Source organism: Puccinia triticina, chromosome 17A, assembly GCF_026914185.1.
Source record: "Puccinia triticina chromosome 17A, complete sequence".
In the NCBI taxonomy this organism is placed as follows: domain Eukaryota; kingdom Fungi; phylum Basidiomycota; class Pucciniomycetes; order Pucciniales; family Pucciniaceae; genus Puccinia; species Puccinia triticina.
The window spans coordinates 1,011,043-1,034,551 of NC_070574.1; the positions used below are offsets into that span (position 1 = coordinate 1,011,043).

At 46.7% G+C, this 23,509-nt stretch overlaps 2 protein-coding genes across 2 annotated transcripts; one reads left to right on the top strand and one right to left on the bottom strand.

The window, feature by feature from the left end:
- Nucleotides 1–4,139: 4,139 nt before the first annotated feature.
- Nucleotides 4,140–8,304, bottom strand: PtA15_17A87 (uncharacterized protein; the record flags this gene model as incomplete). Its single annotated transcript, XM_053164593.1, has 5 exons — nucleotides 4,140–4,192; nucleotides 4,267–4,866; nucleotides 4,945–5,016; nucleotides 5,082–5,162; nucleotides 8,298–8,304. The coding sequence occupies 5 exons, from the start codon at nucleotides 8,302–8,304 to the stop codon at nucleotides 4,140–4,142; spliced, it is 813 nt and encodes a 270-aa protein (XP_053028161.1).
- Nucleotides 8,305–9,070: 766 nt separating this feature from the next.
- PtA15_17A88 (uncharacterized protein) lies at nucleotides 9,071–9,456 on the top strand (the record flags this gene model as incomplete). Its single annotated transcript, XM_053164594.1, has 2 exons — nucleotides 9,071–9,079; nucleotides 9,175–9,456. 2 exons carry the CDS (start codon nucleotides 9,071–9,073, stop codon nucleotides 9,454–9,456), a joined length of 291 nt encoding a protein of 96 aa, XP_053028162.1.
- Between the last annotated feature and the right edge of the window lie 14,053 nt (nucleotides 9,457–23,509).

Consider the following 23,509-nt stretch of genomic DNA (forward strand, 5'->3'; position numbering starts at 1 on the left):
GGACCGGAGGAGCAACCCAATGAGTTGGCTGATTGACCGAGCGAGATTGATGTGATTTTGGGTCAAGAAACTTGGTCACGCCGGCTACATTCTTTGAAACAGAAATAGTGATCTCCTGTTTTGCAGCCAAATCGACCACGTCCGTCCAAGGTCCCCTAATCAACACCAATTTGACCAAGTTCGGATCAATGGCCTTATCGTAAGCCTTGCACTTTGATTGATCATCCAACTTCAGAGGTCTAAGCAAGGCATTGAAAAGAATATTACATTCTTTGATAGATTTATTCCCCTGCTTCGCCGAATAAAAAGCTGACTCGGCCTCCTCAAGCTCATGATGATTAGCAAACGTATGTTCAATTGCTTCAATAAAAGAATTAACATCACGGAGTTCAGGGATCACGTAGTCCATCTTTGCCGAGGCTTTCAAAGTTGACAAGTCGAGAGCATCTGCATTCTTGGAGAGTAACCCGCGCCACCACGTGTATGAAGGAACCTTGCCATCCCTACGACCTGGGCCCAACCAAAAATAGCCGGTAATCCAAAGTATCTTCTGTTTATCCAAATTAAACTGTTCGCCAATCCTTTCAAAAGTGTTTCTCATATTGAAACAAAAGGTGTTAGTTTCGCGCACCATCCCGGTAAAGAAAATGTGAGGCTGATGAGGAGGCTCCACAAAAATTTGTTGACGCTCTGGCGCCGCCGGGCGAGAGCTTGCCTCTTCCAAACGGCCCAACCAACCACCCAAACCACCCGTCAGACCTTCCACCAAACCACGTAGATTAGCCACCGCTTCTTGATTAGCCGATCATGACTTAAGTAGTTCGTCGTGGAAAACCGTCTTGATGTTCTTGGTCTCATCTTGCAACGTCTTTATGGATTTCTTGTCCTGGCGAGCTTGAGCAGTCAACAGAGCAATCGAAGCCGCTTGAGACTGAATTAGCGAATATTGAGTTGAGTTGTTGACTTGTAAATTCGCCAAAAGCAACGAAACATCATCCTCTGGTTGAAGACCAAAATCGGCCGCCGGAGGTGGTTGAGGATTTGGCAAAGGCTGAGGAAGGATGTTCAGATACGGCTGTGGCGAGGGCGTTGGAATTGCACAAGGGGAAAATTCGATAAAAGACGGGGAATTGTGGTTAAAAGGTGATGGAGAGTTGGTCGAAAAGAATTGAGTTTGATGGGAGTTCGAAGGAATAGGAATGGGTTGGGGAACAGGAAGGTTTGAATTGATTGGAGGAGAGGGAGTAAACCAAGGAGAATTACAAATTGGAGTAATAGGCTGCATTTCAGAAGTGTCCGACATGAAGGGTAAAACAATTTCTAATATGTATTTATAACTTTATTTCTTGAAGATCGGGATATAACTGTGGAGGCCAGCCTACTATCAGTTTGCTATATGGCTATGAAACTACCCAAGAGGATAGTTCGTTGAGTTGCTTGATAATAGATCTGGATGATGTACTATAGTTTATTGGATCTTAATGATGATGTATTGATTTTCTGATAATCTTATTTCTTGAGAGTGAATTACTCGGATAAATAGAATGAGGAAAAATGATAACAAGGAATATCCCAATGAGAAGAGAGAGGAAAGAAGGAACAACCCATCCAAAAACTACAACTTTAACAATCAGAACCACGCGAGAAATTACAATGACGTCACGATCAGAACAACGCATCATCGTCCCGGAATAGCCAGAGGATGACAAAGGCGCATGACGTCAAAACCCCGATTGTCAATCGTCACAACTAAACTCAGGAATATAGAAAAGACTAATAGATTAGTCCATAAGTATTTATAACATACAGTCGTTACATTGGCCCGCCTGGGAGAGCTGACATACGCAAAACGACATGGCCAGCTCTCCTGGGCGACGTCTCTACTGACGACGGAAGTCACCTTTTTGGTAGACGACGCCGCGGGAGAAGTAGCAACCCTCACTTCGCGTTCGGCGAAAACGGCCAAGCCAGAGACGCTGCAACTCATTGTCCTCGCCAAACAGGCAGGCATATTATGCGCCGTAAATGCGCTGAAGAGACTTCTGGCGGAAGTTGGTTCCCCAAGAACCTTCCTGTTTGGCTACCAACAAGACCAACTTTGCCTCCACCTCACCAGATGCGAAGTCCTCACCCACATCCAGGCCGCTCCCATGGCAAGTGGGAACTCGAGCGTCCTAGGTCACATTTTCCGAGTAGGCAGAGCTTCCCCAAGGCACCCGTTGGGCATGACCGCGGAAGAAATTTGTGCCCTAGGCCGCTGGAATTTCAGATGTTACAATTTTTATATACGGCCATATGGGCCGTGGGATCTGAAACGCACATGTTGTGTTTATGCGAACTTCAAGGGAGACGGGTTGGAGATTGCTGGTTTTTGGCGCCTTCTTTTCATTCCTGCCGCATTTTTTCCGGAGTTTGTAGGTTCACGCGCGGCTCAGGCTCCCTCAAAATCCCTGAGTGGTGGGTGAACGCCTGAAACCCAATCCTTTCCTTTGTTGCAGTAGGTATGCTGGTGGTATGCCACAAAATCCTGACAAAAGGGACAGGCCTGTGCAATGGGAATTGACTGCTGGTTACCAGCGTTCAACCACATGTTTTAAAATTTCACTAGAGATCAAGGCGCCTGCGCCGCTGTACTCCCAGAAACCAAAGAAACCAATTGCACCAAGTCCACTAAACTTACTGCACGCAAATGGCAAATGGAATTTTCTTTATTTGGTAAACTTGAATGGTGTCAACCTTGGTCTTGAAAAGCTTGTAGGACTTGTCAGGAGGAGAAGGTTTTGTTTCTTTTTGGAGGTGTTGCCAGACAGGATGGCAGCCTGGACTGCGGAAATGTAAGCAACAGCCTCATCAGGGTGATAGACTTTTTAGGCTCTTTGCTTGAAACCAAAGGAAAATAGAGGGGTTGTAAGTGTGGGACAACAGACGTGGGCCCTACCCTTGCCTTCAATACCATCATTTATCTTGTTGATTTGTTGCTTAGGATCAAATCTCAGTTCACCATGAGGAATCTGGTCTGCACAGGTAAAGTGTTTAGGTGGGTATTTACTTTGCACCATTGGTGAAGAACTTACAACTTGCTGTCAAATCAATTGACAAAAACTTTGTGTGGGGAGGAACCATGTGTTGAATGTATTGATTAGTCAAGATCTGGTCTGTTGGTCAAACACTGTTAATCTGAGGTTGATGCCTTGTAGACCTATCATTTGAAAATTTTTATTCTCACTATACATACCACAAGGAAGAGAGGGGAAAAAGGGAAGTGCGATGGAAGGAGGGGAAAAATGACTTGAACTGAACTAATCAACTCAGAGAAATAAAATCCGGATGAAGAGAAAGATAAAGAAGGCACATGAAGGATGATGTGAATTGTTTGAAGGAAGAAATCTGTAGAAAAAGGGGGTCAGATAGTCAGAAATTAGTTAAATTGTTTAGGTTTTGAGATGTAGGATGGAAGGATGGGGAGGGGAGAAGATACTGGAATGGATAAGGAGTAGTACACACATCTTTTTTCTTTTTGTCTTTCTTTGGTTTAAACTATAACTAATATACAAACGTCTTGTAGCCAAAGAAAAGAAAGAACAAAATTGGATGGAAGGAAAGAGAGCAAAAGATTGAATGAAGCGGCTAGACAGTTGTTCATTCCCAATAAGACATCCAAGCCAAACCAACTGACTGGCCGCTTGATTGAATGTATTTTCTTCTGTCTGATTTTTGATTTAGGAAAAGAGAGAGGGCGGGGGCAGTGTTTTTCTGATTGCAAGGCTGCTAGATAGTCGAAGGGAATGAACGATTAGGGTGAGAATAGGGCAGATCTCAGTTGATTTCCAAGCCCAACATCTTGACAACTTTCTTAGCCAAATTTGCAATCTCCACTTCGCCGGAATCTTCAGCCTCCGATGCACTTCCACACTCGCTGTCTACATGGGCGGCGTTGGCTGACGATGCACCCCCGGTGCCGCCAGCACTTCCATCGTTTGAGAGTGCTAGTTGAGTCACAAGGGGCAAGATGAACTTTGAGGATCAGATGTGGTTCTCCAAGAAATGTTTGCCCGAATCTAGCAATTTTATACACGTCCAGACCGCAATGTGCTGGAATGTCGCGTCGCGGGATTCTAGAAATCGGACCAAGTATCCTTCTAGCCCGCCTTCTGGCTTATCCCAAACTGGTTGAACGCCGTGTAATCCTCGGCTGAACATCACAAGAAAATGCATTGATTAGAGCTGTTTCATTGTTGAACAAAAGAGATAGAAGAAAGTCAATACCTTTTGAAGAAAGGTTACCGATTGCTGCTGCACTGTTTCCTTGAACCTCAACACTGACACTATTCGTCAAGGGGATCAAGACCTCTAGTATGCCAAGATCCAACATATTTCCTTTGATTTTCTCGCTTATTCCGAGTACAGCAGCGCAAGCAGTTGTCTCACTTTGGACGCTCAAAGGCACACTCAAGACGAGTTCTTTAATCAGTTCGATAGCACCGGCTTCGACGATCGCAGCTTTGTTCTTTTCTGAGGAGGCCGCCAGATTTCGAAGAGTTGAGATGGAGTGACATTGGATCTCCTTGTTCTCGTCATACGCCAACAGCTCGATCAACGGATTTAAGAAGTTCGCCTCAATAATTGGTGATTTGTTTTGTGGGGTGATGGATACATTGCGGACACACGAGGCCGCCAAGGAGGACAAGAGCGAGACTAAAATAGGAATCGAGCCAGCGTTGATGAGTTGTTGACGATTCTCATCCGAATGTGTCATGTTTAACAAGACGCCTGTAGCGTTGCGCTGAACTCGAGTATCTTTTGAACGCGCCAATCGATTCAGAGGGACCAGGGCGCCTGATTTTGCAATCTTGGCTTTATTGTTGTCTGATGTTGATGGGTGACAAAGAAAATCAATCAACAAAATGCTTCAGAAAGATATTGATGAGGAGATGTGGAGCTTACAGTGAGTGGCCAGGTTGGTTATACAACCGACGGCATTGCATTGGACTTCGACATTAGGACTCAGCAAGGAGGCTGATTAGTAGACATACATAAGTACATAGTTACATCTAGCTTTGGCAACCAAAATATGTACATACATCTTGGCCGTCCCACGGCGATGGCGTTTTTGGGGGCGTTGTTGATGGTGTTGTTGCCGTGGCATTGGTGTTGTGATTCTGCTAGTCCGATTCAATGCCAAAGGCCCGCGGGTGGGAGTTGGCTACATAAAGAGGAGCTGGGTTGCAGCGTGTTTTTCCCCCAGGCGCAACTGTTTTTGCTGTATTTCCAGCTGGCAGTGTGCCTCACGCCCCCCCGCTGTTGCAATTGCATAGGCGCAGGGGCTAAAGTACTGGGCCCCATGATGCATTCTGCCTTTGGCGCTGCAGGGGGCCCTTGATTACATGTTGTTTGACCCTCCCGGTGAGTTGGGCGGCAATGTGGGCCTGGGTGCAGCGGCTTCGGCTGGTGTTGGGCTAGGTTGCTGGTCAAGATTTTTATCAACTTGGATGTAATTTAGCTTATGATATATTTTTTGTTTATTTTGTCAACTTGTAGATTGATATCCTGTCTGTTTTTTATTAAATTGTTTATATTACAGGGGAAACCCTTGAATTTTTTTTCCACAAATCACTGGTTTTAATAAACTTGGATGTAATGACGGGCCTAACTGCAGGGATTGGAAATTTCTCTGCCAAAATTCACCATCATCCATGAACCGGATGAGGTGTTTGCTACCAATTTTTCACAATATCAGTTCCTGGTGGCCCTGTCTTTTGCAATGACTTTAAACAAGGCTCAGGGTCAGACCCTGGGGCCTGTTGGAGTATTCTTGCCAAGTCCAGTGTTTTCACATGGCCAGTTATATTTTGCTTTTTCAAGAGCACCAAACCTTCAAGGTTTAATGGTAGGCTTAGTTGAGACAAAGCCAAATTATATTTAACCTCAAATTTCATTCATTTGGAACTTTTCAATGATGCAGTTAGGAGATTGGTTTGGTATGTGACAATGGCCCTAGCGTGAACAGGTGTGGGGGCATTTCATTATTCGTGGTAGATTTTTGTTGACTTTCTTGTTTTGTGAGGTTTTTCTGTGAACTTTAGCTATATGCATTTGCGATTGGTGTGCACTAAGGGTGTTCAAAGTTGAAATCATAAAATTTTCAATGTATAAAATCATAAAATCATAAAACTTTCAAGTGATGATTTCATATGTACCATTCTAGAAATGTTGCTCTAATTTGAGTGCTTGGGTGCAACATATTTTTTCAGCTTAGAATTTTATGATTTTATGGTGTTATGATTTTATGCAAGTCAACTTTGAACACCCTAACTGGAAAGAGTGCGGCTTGGGTGTGGCCCGCGCCGGAGCCGCGAGTTCCCTAGTAAAATCATAAAATCACAAAACTTTCAAATGGTGATTTTATATGGACCTTTTTAGAAAGGTTGCTCTAATTTGAGTGTTTGGGTGTACATATTTTTTTCAGCTTAGAATTTTATGATTTTATGGTGTTATGATTTTATGCAAGTCAACTTTGAACACTCTAATTGATATGGATTATTGCCAAGCTTCGCGTTTAAAAGTATAAATTGAAAAATAAGTTGATTTCAGTATACATCTAGGACCTGGGATAATTGTGAGTTTATTTCTGAACTAATGAAAGGCAAAAGCAGAACAGTTTGTGACGCTTATCTTTTACAAAACAATTCAATATTCATTCTGATCAATTTGTAATTTAGTTTTGATCCTAAACAGAAAACTGTTTTGGAATTTTGAGAAGCATACTGCAATGTAAGCATAGGATTTTTGTCCACGATCCTTATGCTTACATGGTGGGGACACCGTATAATCAAGTCAAGTCCCAGGGTTTTTGATATCATATCAGCACATTTCAACATGAATTCAGCTGTATGCATGGAACATAGGTTCAGCATAAATTCACCGTCAAATTCCAGAAGGAATCTTGATGAATTCTTGAACATCCAAGTTTATTAAATTCAAAGATTCATGGCAAAAAAATGCCAGGGTTTCCCCTGTACTAGAGCCCCCATACAAAAAAAAATACAAAAAAATAACACAATTGCCTCAACAACATCCAAAAAAATATCACAAATCTATCATCCAGAATAACTGGCCTCAACAAAGTACAAAAATTACGGCCTAATCAATCAACAAAATTATGTACAAACATTCCACAAACACCCATATCCGCCCAGCCCAACACCAGCCGAAGCTGCTGCACCCAGGCTCACACCGCCGCCCAACTCACCGGAAGGGTCAAACCATGTGTAAATGATGGCCACCTGCAGCGCACAAGGCAGCATGCATAACGGGTGGCCAACTATTGAGCCCTCACCCCGCGCAATTGCACATGGGGATTTGGCGGGAGGCGCACCGCCAGCTGGAATTACAGCAAAAACCGGTACGCCTGGGGATTTGCTTCCCACATCCCCCCTTTATATAGTCCGTTCCAAAGCCTAATCTGATTCCGTTGTTGTCACTTCATCTTTTGACCCTTCTCCTCGCATGTGATACGCCATAACAACCCACCAACATATTTCTGATCCCCTACACCCAATCCTCCTCAAAACCCACCGCCCCTTCTGACACTGGACCCTCAACCCCCGACCTGATCTCACAACCACTGTTCATCCCTGGGTTTCTCATCACCCTGTATGTTCACCCCTGTATCATGGAGTAACCCCGGCCCGCGTCTACCAAATCCGTACCTGACCACAATCCCACCATCTTCTTGACATTCTCACCACGTCGACGCGAACAACGGTATCAGGCCACCGAATTGAAGCTCCATTTTCACCAGCCTGGTTAGTTGACGACGTTTATCCTAATTGACTTGAACAACTATGATACAACCGCGCAATACACCTCTACCCAACCAGACTAGCCTAACGTTGTCTCCACTGCCTAGCCCTCCGACGACCTTACCCAGGCTGCACCGACCAATCAAATTGTACACACAGACAACCGCTCCACCATCTCACAAAAAACCCTACACACATCTTTATTATAAATTGCCTACTACTTGCCCTCGACAATCACTCATTCCCCACCTACTCATCCCTCAGCTTACATATTCACCAACTTTTCATCCCTCAGCTTCTTTCAACCACTGATTCACTCATCCACCAAATAAGTCACCTAGCCCCCTTTTCTTCGAAATCCCCCTGATTAGCCTCCACTCAACATGAACGCAACCAGAGCCCCTAACCACCCTGTTGCTTTTGACGGCCATTTCGAACCCGTCTCTGACGTTAGTTTTTTTCTTGACACACAAAGCTCCTGCTTCTAACGCTAACCACTCATAAAACAGTCGCAGGGCGAATCTGTTCGAGGCAACCTTTACGGCTACGTCAAAACTCGGTCTTTCATCCAATCGGGCGGCACATTTGATCAAAAGAATGAAAATTTTGAGGTTGAATTGGTTACGAATACAGCCCTTAACAACGTCCTGGACACCGCTAGCATCTATTCTATGAGCGGCAAAATGATTGCTCTGAACGACGGATCCATGCCGATGTTCACATATTTCCAAGAATCTCTCACCCGCACCGGGAATACTGGCCCCGAACGACCTGACTTCACAAACTGTACAATTATACATTCCCTGGGACTCATAACCTTGAGGAGAGAAATTGTGTCTGATGGAAACGAAATCTCAACTCGCCTCGAAATCAGCGTAGCCCATTGCAACTGGGATTCGGAGGTCAGTCCTTTAAATAACTTTCTCAAGGTCAAGATAGCCACTTATCCTTGATCAACAATTTTCAGGAACGGTGCCACCGACGCTTCAACGTTTGATACGTAATTCCTGGAACCAAAAACATGGTGAAGACGCACACGTTATACCAGATTGGTCGAGAGGTTTTTCTCATTGGGAGGCTCGTCGACTTCGACATGGAGGATAGTATTGCCGTTGTTTTGGTATGTAACATGTCCCCTGATTGTAACTTAAATGATTCAAACTTATACATGTTTCCCAGGTTTCTTCCGTTAGCGTCACCACCGGCCATCAGCTCGGACGCTCCAACCCTCTTGCGGCTTGCTCAAACAAACCAGGTTTTGCCGAAGGATGCAAATTGTTGGTCAATCCTTTCTTCCCGTTTTTAACTTAGCTGACACTGTAAATCCAGAACCACGTTTTCGCCAAAAAAGCCTTCTTCATCGTCTACACAGATCAACTCAGCCCCCTCGTCGTCGCAAACCCCTAGCTTAACCCCACAGTCGGATCATTTACCTAAGCCCTTGTCTCAAAATAAAGCAACCATAACATCAAAGAAGGGCAAAGAGAAAGCGGCTCCCATTCCGGCATATGAATCTAACCCTCCCAGCGACGATGATCATGAAGACAACGAAGGAGAAGAAGACCCTGAACCCAAGGTTTCCCCTACTTCAAAACGTGGTCGTCCTCGTGAAGATGTTCTCCGAGACGCCGCACGACGACTCAAGAAGTTTTAAACTCTGCGCTTGACTGAGGTTTTCCCTCACCCTTCACTGCTTGCGCAAAACTTCATTTTATAAATTGTACCAATTCTTATCATACTGCTTTCATGTATATGCTTCAACTCTTTCATCATGTTTTTCCTTAAGCCAATTGTCTATAAGTTTTCAACATGCTAGGGCCTATCTCTCACTTTTGCATAAATGCTAAATGAATCGTAAATACTTCAATTATGACCAGGGCAGGATTCCCTTGTTGCAAATTAGCTTTGTCATCAAATTTGCCCATAAAATCGGATTAATCCCAACGGGATGGCTATTATCCGCCCGAAGAGACCCCCGGCCATAAACCAGATCCACCATTATGCTTAATGGGCAACGCGACAATTCGAATTTCCCAGACAACCTTCAACATCTCACCTTCCGGCAATTTGACATACGGGACAACCAGATTCCCAGATATACTGATCCCAAGATAATCCCATCCGGCGGCTCCGACGCGACCTCCACTTATCCGACCCTTGATCCTGTCCGGGGATGTCGAAAGCAGGTAATTCAAATGATCAACCTGTTCAAATAGAGTTTATCCCGACCAAAGCCCGAGTCTTCGCCTGCACAAATGATGCATACAAAAATCAGTTGAAGAACGAAATCAACTATAAAGTGCCTCAATATTTGGGTAAATGCGACAAACCGTGCAAAAGTTGCGGCGCTCTCCATTGGAAAGACGAAGCGACCCTCGCGGAACGCCGTAAAAATTCAGTCTCCTATTCAACCTGCTGTCAAAAGGACAAAGTGACATTACCCGCGTTTGATAAAGACGCTCCAAAGTATCCCAAACTACTAACCAATTTGCTCAAGAACATGGATACAAGTGCGTGGCCACTGTGAAAACACATACATGTTGATTACTTACCCATCATTTTTTCGTTAGGGTCAAAGCAATTCCAGGGCCTTACAAGAATGTATAACAACGCCATGTCCTTTACCTCGCTAGGAGCAAACATTGATAGGTCCGTCGACGGTGTGGAACTACTCTTGGGATGAATAGAGCTGGAGAGGGAATGGTGCTTTAATGGGCTGCCTCTCTGGGAACAAGAAAAAGAATATAAGAGTGTGGACTCTTATGGAAAGGTGTGGCTATAGAGGATTCTTGAGGTTTGTCTAAGGGTTTACTTTCTACTAATCTAATAGCAAGTTAAAGGTAATGTAAAGTCTGTCCAACCTGATATATTTGGCATAGACTTATCAAGCTTGTCCACTCTGATTTAATGGCATAAGCTAGGCTAGTGAATGGTGACCAGTGATCTGAATTACTTTGACAGGATCTGATGGGGAATAAATGAAGAGGAAAACAACCCAGTTTATATACACAAGAAAGAGGAGCCATGAGGAAACAAGGATAACCTGCAGGGAAGCATAGAACATTCTACTTCTATAGGGTGAAACAGCCATGTGGTCAGAGTAGTGGTTCAAGGAGTCACATGATGGTGTAATAGTGGGTGGGGATGATGCCATCTTCTGGGGGCTATGGTGCAATCTTCCTAGTTGGAGGAGGGGATATGTGAGACATAAAAGGGGTAGAATATTCTATGATCTAAGATAGGAGGAGTTATGAGTTTCAGGAAGTGTTTCAGGAAGAAGTAATCTAAGGATCTAAGATAGGAGGAGTCAGGTGTTTCATGAAGTGTTTCAGGAAGTAATAATCTAGGTGGGGTTTGGGGCTATGTCTAGCATAATGTGTATCATGTTGGGTTTGGAGGGTGAAGGGTTTCAAGGGTGCTTATACATCTTTGAGCACATGGTTCTAAGGAAACACTAGAAGAAGGGGGTAAAATGTGATCTGGGTAGATGTTTGAGACTAGGAAGAGGGTTTACCCAAGAGAGGGAGAGTGTGGGAAGAGGGAATACTATTATCCAGGGTATTTCCATTGAGTGGGGATGTTGAGGGGCTTGGGCTTTGCTGACAAGGGGGCCAGAGGTATGGGATTTATTCTTGAGGTGTGACAGCATTGTGATTGATGGTTGCTGGTTTTCTGGGTAGATCAGGATTGGCTTACCACAACGGTCCAATGGGAGTCAAGGTGTTCAAGGTCTCGGGTGGAATGACACATCGAATCTCGTCCGTCCTTCCAGCCAACGATAACCCCGGTTTCGCACAAATCTACGTAGTGGGCAACAAAGGACTTGAAGAGGCTGACTATAGGATGTCAAAGGCTCGTGTTAAAGCGGGGGAAAACGGCCCCGGCTCAAAAATGAAAAATAGCATAATTTTGGAGCTCATTTCTCTCATGTCCCGTATCAACCCCTACGCGCAACGCTTCAGGTCCGCTCTCGATATACTAAAAGATTTGAATGCAAAGACCCTTAAACTTCGAGGTGTCCCGACAGCAGGAGCCGATCCCAAACGCTACAATTGCCCAACCATCGATGAGGTAGCTGTCGTTGTTGAAGGCGAAGGCGACATTATACAAGAAAGACAAATCCTACTCCACCGCCGCGACAACCGACTCGATTTGATTTCTGACTGCCATTCGGCGTATTTTCCTCTTTGGTATCCAATATTGTTTCCCCGCGGTGAACAACAATGGGATAACCTTTATCAAGCCCATACTGGAAGAGGTGTGTTCATTGATTCATATAATTTAACAGAACCTGACTGACAACAACGTTGGCCAGTTCAAAACAGAAAAGTAGGTTCTCTAGAGTGGTTTGCATTTCTGCTATTCCAGCGGCGAAAACATTTTTCAGCCATACTTGCCGGCCGCTCTCTATTTCAAGAGATTCTTGTCGATATGTATGTGTGCGTTGAAAGGCAACGACTCCAATTCATCACAAGCAATCAAGATAAGCTCAAAGTGAACCAATACAATCGACTTGTCACGTCGCTGGAAAACCAATCCGAAATTACTGGTCGGAGAGTTATTTTGCCGTCCACTTTCATCGGTAGCCCAAGGTGCATGCAGCAACTTTACCACGACTCTATGGCCTTGTGCAGGCGATTTGGGCCTCCTTCGCTATTCATAACTATGACCGCCAATCCTAACTGGCGAGAAATTGTTGAAGAAATAACATCTGACGAAAAAAGCTTATGATCATCCGACCGTTGTAGCCCGGGTGTTTTACTTGAAGATGAAAGAATTGATTTTTGAGCTTGTCAAGATGGAAAGATACGGTCGTGTCGTCGCCTACGTTTACACTGTTGAATTCCAAAAACGCGGTTTGCCGCACCTTCATTTGATGTTAACCTTAGAAGAATCGTCGAAGCCAGTGACCCCAGAAGATATCGATGATATCGTAACGGCCGAGCTTCCGGACCCAGAAAAATCCCCAGTCCTATTCGCTCTTGCAAGCGAGTTCATGCTTCACGGTCCATGCCTCGGGCGCCCATGTTGGAATGGGAAAGTGTGCAAGTACGGTTTTCCCAAGCCCCTCAGTGAGCGGACGGTAAACGTAGAGGGAGCTTATCCCGTTTATAAGCGACGTGACGATGGAAGGTCTGTTAAGAAACATACGACTACCTTCAATAACGGACACGTTGTACCGTACAGTCCCTTCTTGACGAGGATGTTCGAGTGCCATATAAATGTTGAGGTCCCAGTAAGCACTACCGCGATTAAATATTTATATAAATATATCACAAAAGGACATGATAGATTATCCATATCTGTTGATGCGGAGGACGAGGTCAAGACTTATGTGGAGGGTAGGTATGTGAGTCCCGTCGAAGGTATGTACCAGCCTTACTGCCTCAGTTAATTTAACTTACTAACACGGCAGATCTTCTAGCCGCTTGGCGAATCTTAAAGTTTCCCCTTTCTGACCGCTCGCCTGCTGTTACTCGCCTAAACATTCACGATGAGGGGGAACAATTGGTATATTTCAGTGGCAAGGAAGCCCTTGAAGGCCAAATTCACACAGGACGAGCATTACTCACCACTCTCACTGGATTCTATCAACTTAATATTGATGACGCAATAGGGGCCGACGGCGTAAGAGCTCGATCATTGTTCTATGAAGATATCCCAACCTATTTCTCATGGAGCAGGTCGGAAAAGCGCTGGATTCCAAGGAAATCGAAATCACTTTGCGTTGGGCAAATTTTCTCGGTATCTTATCTCGCAGGCGAGAAGTTTTATCTTCGGGTCTTGCTTCTGAATCGAAAAGCAATCGAATCGCATGAGGATCTCCGCACGGTCAACGGCGTTCTTTACCCCGATTACCAATCAGCTTGCAATGAATTGGGGCTCCTGGTCAACGATTTTTTGTATAACGAAGCTCTGACAGAAGCTTCCTTCGTCAGATCGGGGTTTCAATTGACCCAAATGTTCGCAATGATTTGTGTTCACTCGCCTCCGTCGGACCCACGTTCTCTTTTTGATAACCATTTCCTCGCATTTACCGATGACTGCACCCGGCGTGATATGAAGAAGCGGAATAGCACAATCCTGAACGACATTGAAAGAAGTGTTATAGCCTTATTCCGGCTGAAAGACTTATTCGCCGGCATGGGCCGAACTCTCGAATCTTGTGGGATCGGGCCAGATACCGAAGAGGCGTCACTGTTAATGACGATGCAAGCTGCCGTTGAAAATAAGGAAGACCCCGTGGCCGTTCAGTCAAGGATATCTTCAAACTTACGCAAGTTCAACCGCAAGCTGAAGGGCTTTTACTATAAGATAACCCGGTCTCTCCAAAGATCGAAACATTCCTTGTTCTATTTAGATGGCCCGGGCGGCACCGGCAAAACCTTCCTCCTCAATACCTTGATTGACTTTGCAACTGTCAGCGACTTTCCCAAACTGGTTGTAGCTTCGTCCGGGGTCGCCGCATTGCTTTTAACTGGCGGCCAGACAGCCCACTCAGCCTTTAAGATACCAATTGAAGTTCACCGCGGAGCAGAGTGCCCTGTTGACTCTGATAGCGCATTGGCCGTCGGATTACGCGCCGCGAAACTTATCGTTTGGGACGAGATTGTAACTATCCACAAGAACTCAATCGAAGCGGTAAATCTAACTCTCAAGCGCATCTGCAACTCGGAGCTCGACTTTGGAGGGAAAGTTGTCGTTTTTTCAGGGGATTTTCGCCAAATTCTTCCCGTCGTCAAGTACAACGAGTTCCCCCCAGCTCAGTCAGCAACAATCCGGTCACTACCAATTTGGGAATCTACCGTGCAACTCAAACTAACGCAAAACATGCGTCTAGCAACAGCAATTACACAAGACAATTCGCGGTCGAACGTTGAATTTTCTCAGGCGTTGTTACAGTTAGGCGAGGGCAAGCTGCAGGACAAGGACTTTGGCATTATCGAACCTCATCATATACCACTTGAGTCGTTCGAAACCAATGTTGAAATGCGCCGACGGCTGATTGAGTTTGTGTACAAAGACTTATCTTCTATGACAATTCCCGGCAACGATTTGACCGTTAACTACCTGAACGAACGCTGTATACTGGCTCCTTTGAATCGTGACGTCAAATTACTCAATGACGAGATCATCAACTCATTACCCGGTCTGCCAGGTATCATGATGTCAATTGATACGCCGGACCCTGACAGTGCAGGAAGTCTGCCGGAAGAATGTTTGAACAAACTGTCACTTCCAGGGTTACCAGAACATGAGATAACCCTCAAGGTAGGGATGCCACTGGTAGTCTTGCGGAACATGGATATTGGTAATGGGGTATGCAATGGCACTCGGATTGTTGTGGATGATTTTGGGATAGGTTTCATTGCGGGAAGACTTATGTCAGGGCCTTTCGCTGGAAAGGAAGTCACTCTGCCAAGGGTCAAGCTGCAAAATAAGTCGAACGCGCGTTCAGGATTGTCATTTTTCCGGTATCAGTTCCCAGTTGCACCAGCTTACGCAATGTCGGTGAACAAGAGTCAAGGGCAAACCCTGAATAGAGTTGGTGTTTATCTCGAAACAGACACCTTTTCACATGGACAGCTGTATGTGGCTGTTTCGAGAGTTGGTAATGTTAAGGATCTCCTTGTTGTCAAACCAAAGATCAGGCGCGGTATCGTCAACGTAGTACACAGGGCAATATTTTCGAACGAAAAAAAAGGTTCGTACTTAGCTTAATTTTTCTCCAACGTTGACTAATTATCTTAATGCACAGGAAAAGATTATTGGATGAGTCAGACGGGCATGTAGGCATTTCCATAGGGAGTTGTAGTTCTCGCCGTGAGTCCCATTGTTGACATATCCTGAAATCAAAACTAATTTGGGGGTTTATGTTATGTCTAGCCAAACACCAAGACTCGAGTCAATCTATGATCAGTTAATCCCTTGAGATCAAGTTATGTGCGATCATGATTGTCGCGTGACCGGCAATGGGAAAACAACGAGTCTGAGGGAGGTTGGCTAATGGGGGGAGAAAATTATCTTTGTTGGGGTCAATTGTTTGGGGTGAGGGTTAACAGTTGCTCATTACAGGCGCCTTGGTTCTTACATTTCGATGATCTAGGATTGGATTTAATTTGGAGCTGCATTGTTTTCATACTTCCACTCCATAGTATTCCAAAAATTGAATGCTTTCACAGTTGTTAAGTCACATGGGTCAATGTGACGTTGGTTGGGGATTGCCACCTTAGGAGTGATATCCGTGCCCGGAGTGTTGGCTGTGGGGTGGGTTTGCATACTAGCATTGGTCGGCGTGCCTGCGATGATGTTGTGATGCCCTGGCGTTATACAGGGGGGCGGCGCAGGAAGCTCCCGGCTCCTGAGTCATCGCAATGGAGAGCCACATCGGGTTGGTTAGAGCCAAACAAGTTCTCTTCTTAGGAACCGGCTGACCGTTGATTTCAGGTACCGATTCTCTCATCTTCCCCTGTGGGCGGTGTGGCATTCCGCCGGGGGGAGGGGCTTGGGGGAGGGCGATGAGGGAGGGGAGTGAGGGGAGACTATGGGGTTGTCGCGGCGTAGCCGCGTTGATCTCTAGTTATTTATGATGAGCTTGAATGTGAGTGCTGAAGAATTTACCCTGGTTTAAGATTGTAATCTGACCACACAAGAGGCTGCGCCTTGCTAGCAGCTTAAGTATAAATTTGATTTCAAGAATCATAAAACTTGATATGATCCATGTTTTAGACCAAGTTACACAAGAATTAAATTTGAGTTGCAGAAAACATCCACTCAACTTGGGATGGGGTTTGGCAAAATCAGGCCAAATTAGTGCTTGAATTAGAACCAACACACCCAGGGTTTCAAACCAAACCTATCATGGAATTAAGAGAAAGCACTTGCATGCAAGTGCCATGGAAACATCCCTGGTGCCTTGCCAACCATCATCCACCCTCCCTTCTTCCCTCCGGCTCCCCTTGGGCCCTCTTCCCTCCAACTACCTCATTCCCTCCAATTCCCTTCTTCCATGCAAACAGCCTTTGTTATTTTAATTCCCTCCACCTGCTTAATCTTCCGGTACATAAACACATGTAAATTTATCACACATTGATCTGCTCCCAAAGACAAAGTCATCACAGTTACTGTCCCGGTGAGTCTTGCCCCATTTCTTGCTGATTACAAGTCTCAAATTACGATGCCATTGGGACTAGATGAACTGATTGGATTCTGCCTTCCTTGTTTTCTCAGTATCATCAGTATAGTTTCTAAATATCGCACTCACCAGCCCTATGTATCACATAAGAAGCTCTCTCATCCCAACCTTTGACCAGCACTGGGCAGCCTATATGTACTAGAAATATCTCATGATCTCCTCCCCTTGCCCCATTGAAATGCATTCTACTGGCTGTGGCCATCTTGTTGCCCACAAATTCTGCAGAAGTTTGTGTATGCACTAATCCTTGGTCAAGTGAGCACGCCGCCTGGCCTCTGATCAAGCCTGTGACAAGTCCGCTCCCCTACGCAGGTCTAGTGACACATGATCATGGATCAGAGGCCCGCTGATTATCCGACAAGAGTCCCCGGGTTGATCCGAGTGATTCGGATCATCCTAGGATAAGGTGCACTGTTCCCCTAGCTTAACCCTTGTCACGGATCATATATCCGTGGGTTGCCCCGGAGCAATCCCGAGCCACGTTAATTCCATTGCACCTTGTTGTGAAGCCCCCGCGCATCGCAAGGGTTCACACAAAGTGTCACAAGGACAAACTCCGCTCAAGTATATCATCCAACCCTTCTTCCACCTCCCTAGCCGGTAGAGATCCCTGCGTCCATATCTCTCCCGGCTAGGTAAGCCGTTTTCCTCTCTCTTGACCTTTTCCTCATTTCCCAGTTGTTTCTCCGCTTCCCCGATTGTTCATGTACTTACGTAGAGATCCCTGCGTCCATATCTCTCCCGGCTAGATTGTTCCCCATTCCTGCAATTTACAGCCCCGTGAACCAGAATCTTGCTCTGAGGTTCCCTATTGTGCCCCCACTTGACGGACAGTGAAGGACTCCCAACTGGAGTCCTTACACTTTTTTTTTCTGGTTCCACCCTCTCGTCAACTCCTCATTTCGGCAAACAATTTTTTTTTTTTTCCTTCAACTGCGACTTCCTCTCCTGACTGCCCACTGCCACTGCAACTTCCCTCCTGACTGCCCACTGCCACTGCGACTTCTCTCCTGACTTCCCACTGCCACCACGACTGCCCCACTGATCACTGAACCGTAAACGGAAACGTCCGACGACTCGGACCTTCCTCTTATGAGCACTCAACAGTCCAACACCGACCCCCTCCTCCCTCTACAAGACCCAGAACAGCTTGCCCGGGAAATCATGCGCCGCGCTTGTTTGGAAGCCACCCTTGCCGCACCCACCGCCATCAACATTCCATCGCCGAACGCTTCGACGGAACACCGTCCATTCCACAATGTGGAACTTCTGCGCAAGGCGTGATCTGAGCTTGGAAGGGAATATAGCAAAAACTAGGGAAGTTTAGGCTAAAGGTGCTTGAAGAGCTGCCTTCCTATAATAAACTCTGGGAGAAATTTACACTAAGAATTTAGTGTGGCTAAATCAGAAGAATTATTCTTAATCTAGACTGCTTCAGACCCTAAGAACCAGGAATCTTGTGCGTGGGATGAGAGATGTTATAGTTTGACGTAAGTGACTTTTTAGAAGGGTCAATTTATATTTGTTATATTATCAAGTTCTCAATTTATGATTTCAATTTATATTATAATTATTACTATTATGATCTTACTATTTAGATGGGTGATGGAAGCGGAAGTAATTTCTTAATATTACTATTTATGCTGGCATGGGGAAGAAAAGGAACAAGAAGGGGCAGAAGAGGCCTCCTTATATAGTAAATAATCTAGTCTGAGAGTGGATTTTACAAGTGTGAAATAGAATACTACTTTGGGATGCTGTACAGTTGTAGTGTGAAATGATAACCTATATTGGGATGCTGTACATGATATTTGTGAAATAGTATACTACTTTGGATTATGATCACTTGGCTTGTTCTTCTTTGGGGTGAAAACATTGTCTAAGAGTAGATTTTCTAACATGTGATAATAGAATCTTTTAGCAGTGTCCTCTTCTGTCCTAGAATAGATTTATACTATGTAATGGGTGGGATTTGTATGTGAAACTTAAGATTTTACTATGTATTTGAATATGTAACTAAATAGACTAGTACTGGTTTTCTGGGTGATAATATAATTGAGAAATATGCGTAAGATGTTGGTTGTAGTATGTTTTGTACTATATTGGTTTTATTTGTACTTTATAATATATTATTATCTTAATTTTTCCCTATTTTTGACGTGTTTGTAAGTGGATTAGTCTTACCACAACGACCACGACACCACCTCAATGAACCAGTTCAATCAACAAGGCTCCTCTGGCGACCCTCCGGCGCCGGAAGAGATATCCAACAACGACCTGATCCAAGCGATCCTGGTCCTACAGCAAAACACTGCGAAGCAACTCCTCGCGGCGCAGGAAGCGGCACAAGCCGCACAGGCGCAAGCTTGAGCTGAATTGAAGGCGGTTCAGAGCCAAGCCCGAGCGGATGTAAAGGCCGCACTGGACGCCTGGAGCAAGAGTGTCATCCCGAAAACTGAGTCTACTCCGGCCCCACAACTCGCTCCGGGCCGCATCGATCTCCAGCGATTCAAGATATCGGACGGACCGTGCTTCAAAGGTCCCTTTCAGGAGGTTGAAGCTTTCCTCCGCTGGATCCAAGCCCTACAGATCTTCTTTGCGACAAAATCGGTCACGCACGCGGACGATAAACGTCTCATTGTGGGCGGACTCATCTCGGAAACAAACTTGCTCTCGTTCTACTCGAACAAATTCTTCAAATACAAAGGGAAGTCCTGGGAAGACTTCAAGGAACAAATGTTCGAATTCGCCCTCCCAGTCGAATGGAAGACGGCCCTCAAGCGCAACATCGCCCAACTGAAGATGGCTGAAACCGAAACCTTCCTGGAGTTCAGCACCCGCGCTCGGACACTACAGAGCTTAGTCAATTTCGATAAACATTTGCTTGACGACTACGAACTAGCCGAGGCGGTGACCTTTGGCCTCCCAGAGGTCCTTCAAGCAAAAATCGACGACCATCAAATCCTACGATCGGCGAACTTCAAATATGGCGAGTTCAAAAACCGCACGAGTGGGTTCTACGCCAACCTGCTTAAGTCATCCGCCTTACGACTACGACGCAATGCATCCACCACCGCTACCTCTGGCAGGATGGCGGACACGGTTTGGCGACTCCACGCTTACTTGGACAGCGTGGGGCTGTGCCACTTCTGCAAGAAGCACTGCGGGAGCGCCCACAAGGCTTGCCCCAACCCCATGGACAAGAGCCGAGTGGAGATACCGGCTTCATTCTTCCCGCCCCCGGGACCGGCAGACTACACTCCCCCAGTAGCATGGACGGCGAAAAATAGCGGGCCTGCGAGGACGAACCCTCCGGCCGCCGGCCGCCCAATTGGTCGTCCCGCAGGCGTTGCGGGACTCACAAACGAAGCGCCTGACTTGGACGAACTGTCCGCTTCCTCTCTGGCGCAAGTCGACGGATACTTAGATGACTTGGCTCATGGATTTGCGAACTGGCACTTGACTGCCGTTGAAGACGACGTTCAAGCAGCAGCCATAGCAGGCGACCCGGATGCGATCGAAACGCTTGGTGTCTCGGCGACCACACGAGACGACGAATTCATTCCTGAAGCCCCTCAATTCGACGAGGTCTCCTTTCTCGAGGCCTGTGGTGCCATCGCCGAAGGCGGGAGCGCCAAATATGTACCGTCTCCCCTCAGATTGACCCATCAGTTTCACAGAGGGCGATGCTTACGAGGGTCTCCCATAGGCCGGAGGGTCCAATCACTCCCACTGATCCGGAGGGTACTGTCACCCTCGCTGACCCTGGATTGGCGAACCCCCAGACTGACGTTGAAGCGGCCGTCATCAATGCCCCCCCTGAGCGCGACTAAAACACTGCCGCCCCCGCAAAACTCCCTTATCATGGAACCACCACCTCGTCTTCCTTCTCCATTAATCCAAAAAACTGCTCCCATTGTCGCCAACGTTCAAGACAAACGCAATTGCCCGCCCATCAAGCGGCCACCAATCAATCGTCCTGTCACAACAAAAAAGCGACCGTCCACCCGATCCACCGTTCTCCTCCCTCCTCATCGGTCTTCTTCTAACTGGAGGGACCCTCCCCCTCATCTTTTTATAGGGGGGGAGACTGTGAAGCCCCCGCGCATCGCAAGGGTTCACACAAAGTGTCACAAGGACAAACTCCGCTCAAGTATATCATCCGACCCTTCTTCCACCTCCCTAGCCGGTAGAGATCCCTGCGTCCATATCTCTCCCGGCTAGGTAAGCCGTTTTCCTCTCTCTTGACCTTTTCCTCATTTCCCAGTTGTTTCTCCGCTTCCCCAATTGTTCATGTACTTACGTAGAGATCCCTGCGTCCATATCTCTCCTGGCTAGATTGTTGCCCATTCCTGCAATTTACAGCCCCGTGAACCAGAATCTCGCTCTGAGGTTCCCTATTGTGCCCCCACTCGACAGACAGTGAAGGACTCCCAACTGGAGTCCTTACACTTGTGGGGCGCAATAGGGCCAATGAGGGAGCGTGACGGTGTCGCTCCTTGGATCGGGACGGGACATGTGGTTACAGCGCGCCACAGTCGCAGTAACCTGTTGGCTGGGTCCCGGGGGCGCCACAAGAGATGCACGCCCAGGCCGCCCCAACCGCCCCGGTGTGTAGGTCGCCAGGCTCGGTTCGTGGACGATAGCTGTCAGCCACTGAGACAATTGTCCATGTGCCTACAATGATAATTACATCTCATGTAACCCACACCACCTGCAAATGGGTGTGGTTTTCTCCGCAGCCACACCCAGTGGTTTTCCAACTGAACTCGCGCGGCCCCCGGGAACCATCATTCGGGGTAAACATAACTCGCCCGGGCCGGTCATCTGGCTGGTCACATGACGACCAGCCAAGTTGTACAGCTTGATGAACGGCGAGCCGCGGGTCATCAGGACGCACCGATGACCGGACAGCTGGGCGGTCCTCAAGGTATACATGCCTCAATGACTGGTCAGACGGCTGGTCGTCAAGGCAGACAGCTCGATGACTGGAGCCGGCCGGTCATCAAGACGGTAAACACTCGATGACCGGCCATCTAATCGGTCATTAAGGCACAGATACAACTCAATCACCGGCCAGCTGGCTGGTCATCGAGGTGTCCTTGATGTCAAGGTACATGTACCTTGATGACCAGCCATCTGAGCAGTCATCGAGGTATACACCTCAATGACCGGCCAACTGGCTGGCCATCAACATATGTACCTCGATGACCAGCCAGCCGGCTGGTCTTCGAGGTATGAATGTACCTTGATGAACCGACCCGAGCTGGCCGGTCATCAAGGTGTATGCCTTAATGGCCGGTTGGCTCCGGTCATCAATGATCAAGGCCTTGATGACCGGCCGGCTCCGGTCGTCAATGATCCAGCCTTGATGACAGGGATGATCAAGGTGTATGCCTTGACGACCGGCCTGCTCCGGTCATCAAGGTGCCTGTATACCTCGACGACCAGCCAGCTGACCGGTCATCAAGGTACAATTTTGATGGCCAACCAGTTGGCCGGTCATTGAGGTGTATACCTTGATGACTGGTCAGACGGCTGGCCATCGAGGTATACATGTACCTCGATGACCGGAGCCAGCCGGTCATCAAGGACACTTCAATGACCAGCCAGCTGGCCGGTCTGAGGTGATCGAGGTGTAACCTTGATGACCGGTCATTGATCAGTGTCTGCCTTCTTGATGACCGGCCGGCTCCGGTCATCGAGCTGTCTGCCTTGATGACCAGCCGTCTGACCAGTCATTGAGGCATGTATAGCTCGATGACCGGCCAGCTGTCCGGTCATTGGTGTGTCCTGATGACCCGCGGCTGTCCGGTCATCGGTGTGTCCTGATCACCCGCGGCTCGCCGGTCATCAAGTTGCACAACTTGGCTGGTCGTCATTTGACCAGCCAGATGAACGGCCCGGGTGAGTTATGTGTATCATCACCCCGAATGATGGTTTCCGGGGGCCGCACGAGTTTTCCGGGGGCCGCGCGAGTTCCGAGGGAAAACCACTGGCTGTGGCTGCGGAGAAAACCACACCCATTTGCAGGTGGTGCCAATGGCTAAAGACTACCTTAAGGTTGATCTAGATCTTGTGTAAGATCCTGTGTCCAACCCCTCCTGTTGTCTTATAATATTACTTTTGTTGCAATCATCACTTTATATGTACTAAACTGTATGATTTCACACTTATTATGTATTTACCTTGATTGAGAATAATAATGTACTAATGGAGTATATCTCTCTATGGATTTACCATACATAGAGAGATTACATAATTATTCATGTAATTCCTCCTCTGAATTCCGTGGACCTCTTCTCCCTCCTTGGATTTAAGGATCTCTCTGGGGCCTTGACTCGAAGAAGGATCAGGTCCCTGTAATATGAAAGGGGGGGATCTTTCCTCTGGAGAGATCTTTCCCCCCAAGATTATTACCATACAAACCTGCCAACCTTACTACAATCAATAGTGAGTGGGGTTTACAATAATCAACTAACTTTATCTTTCTCTTACAGCCTTCTTTGAC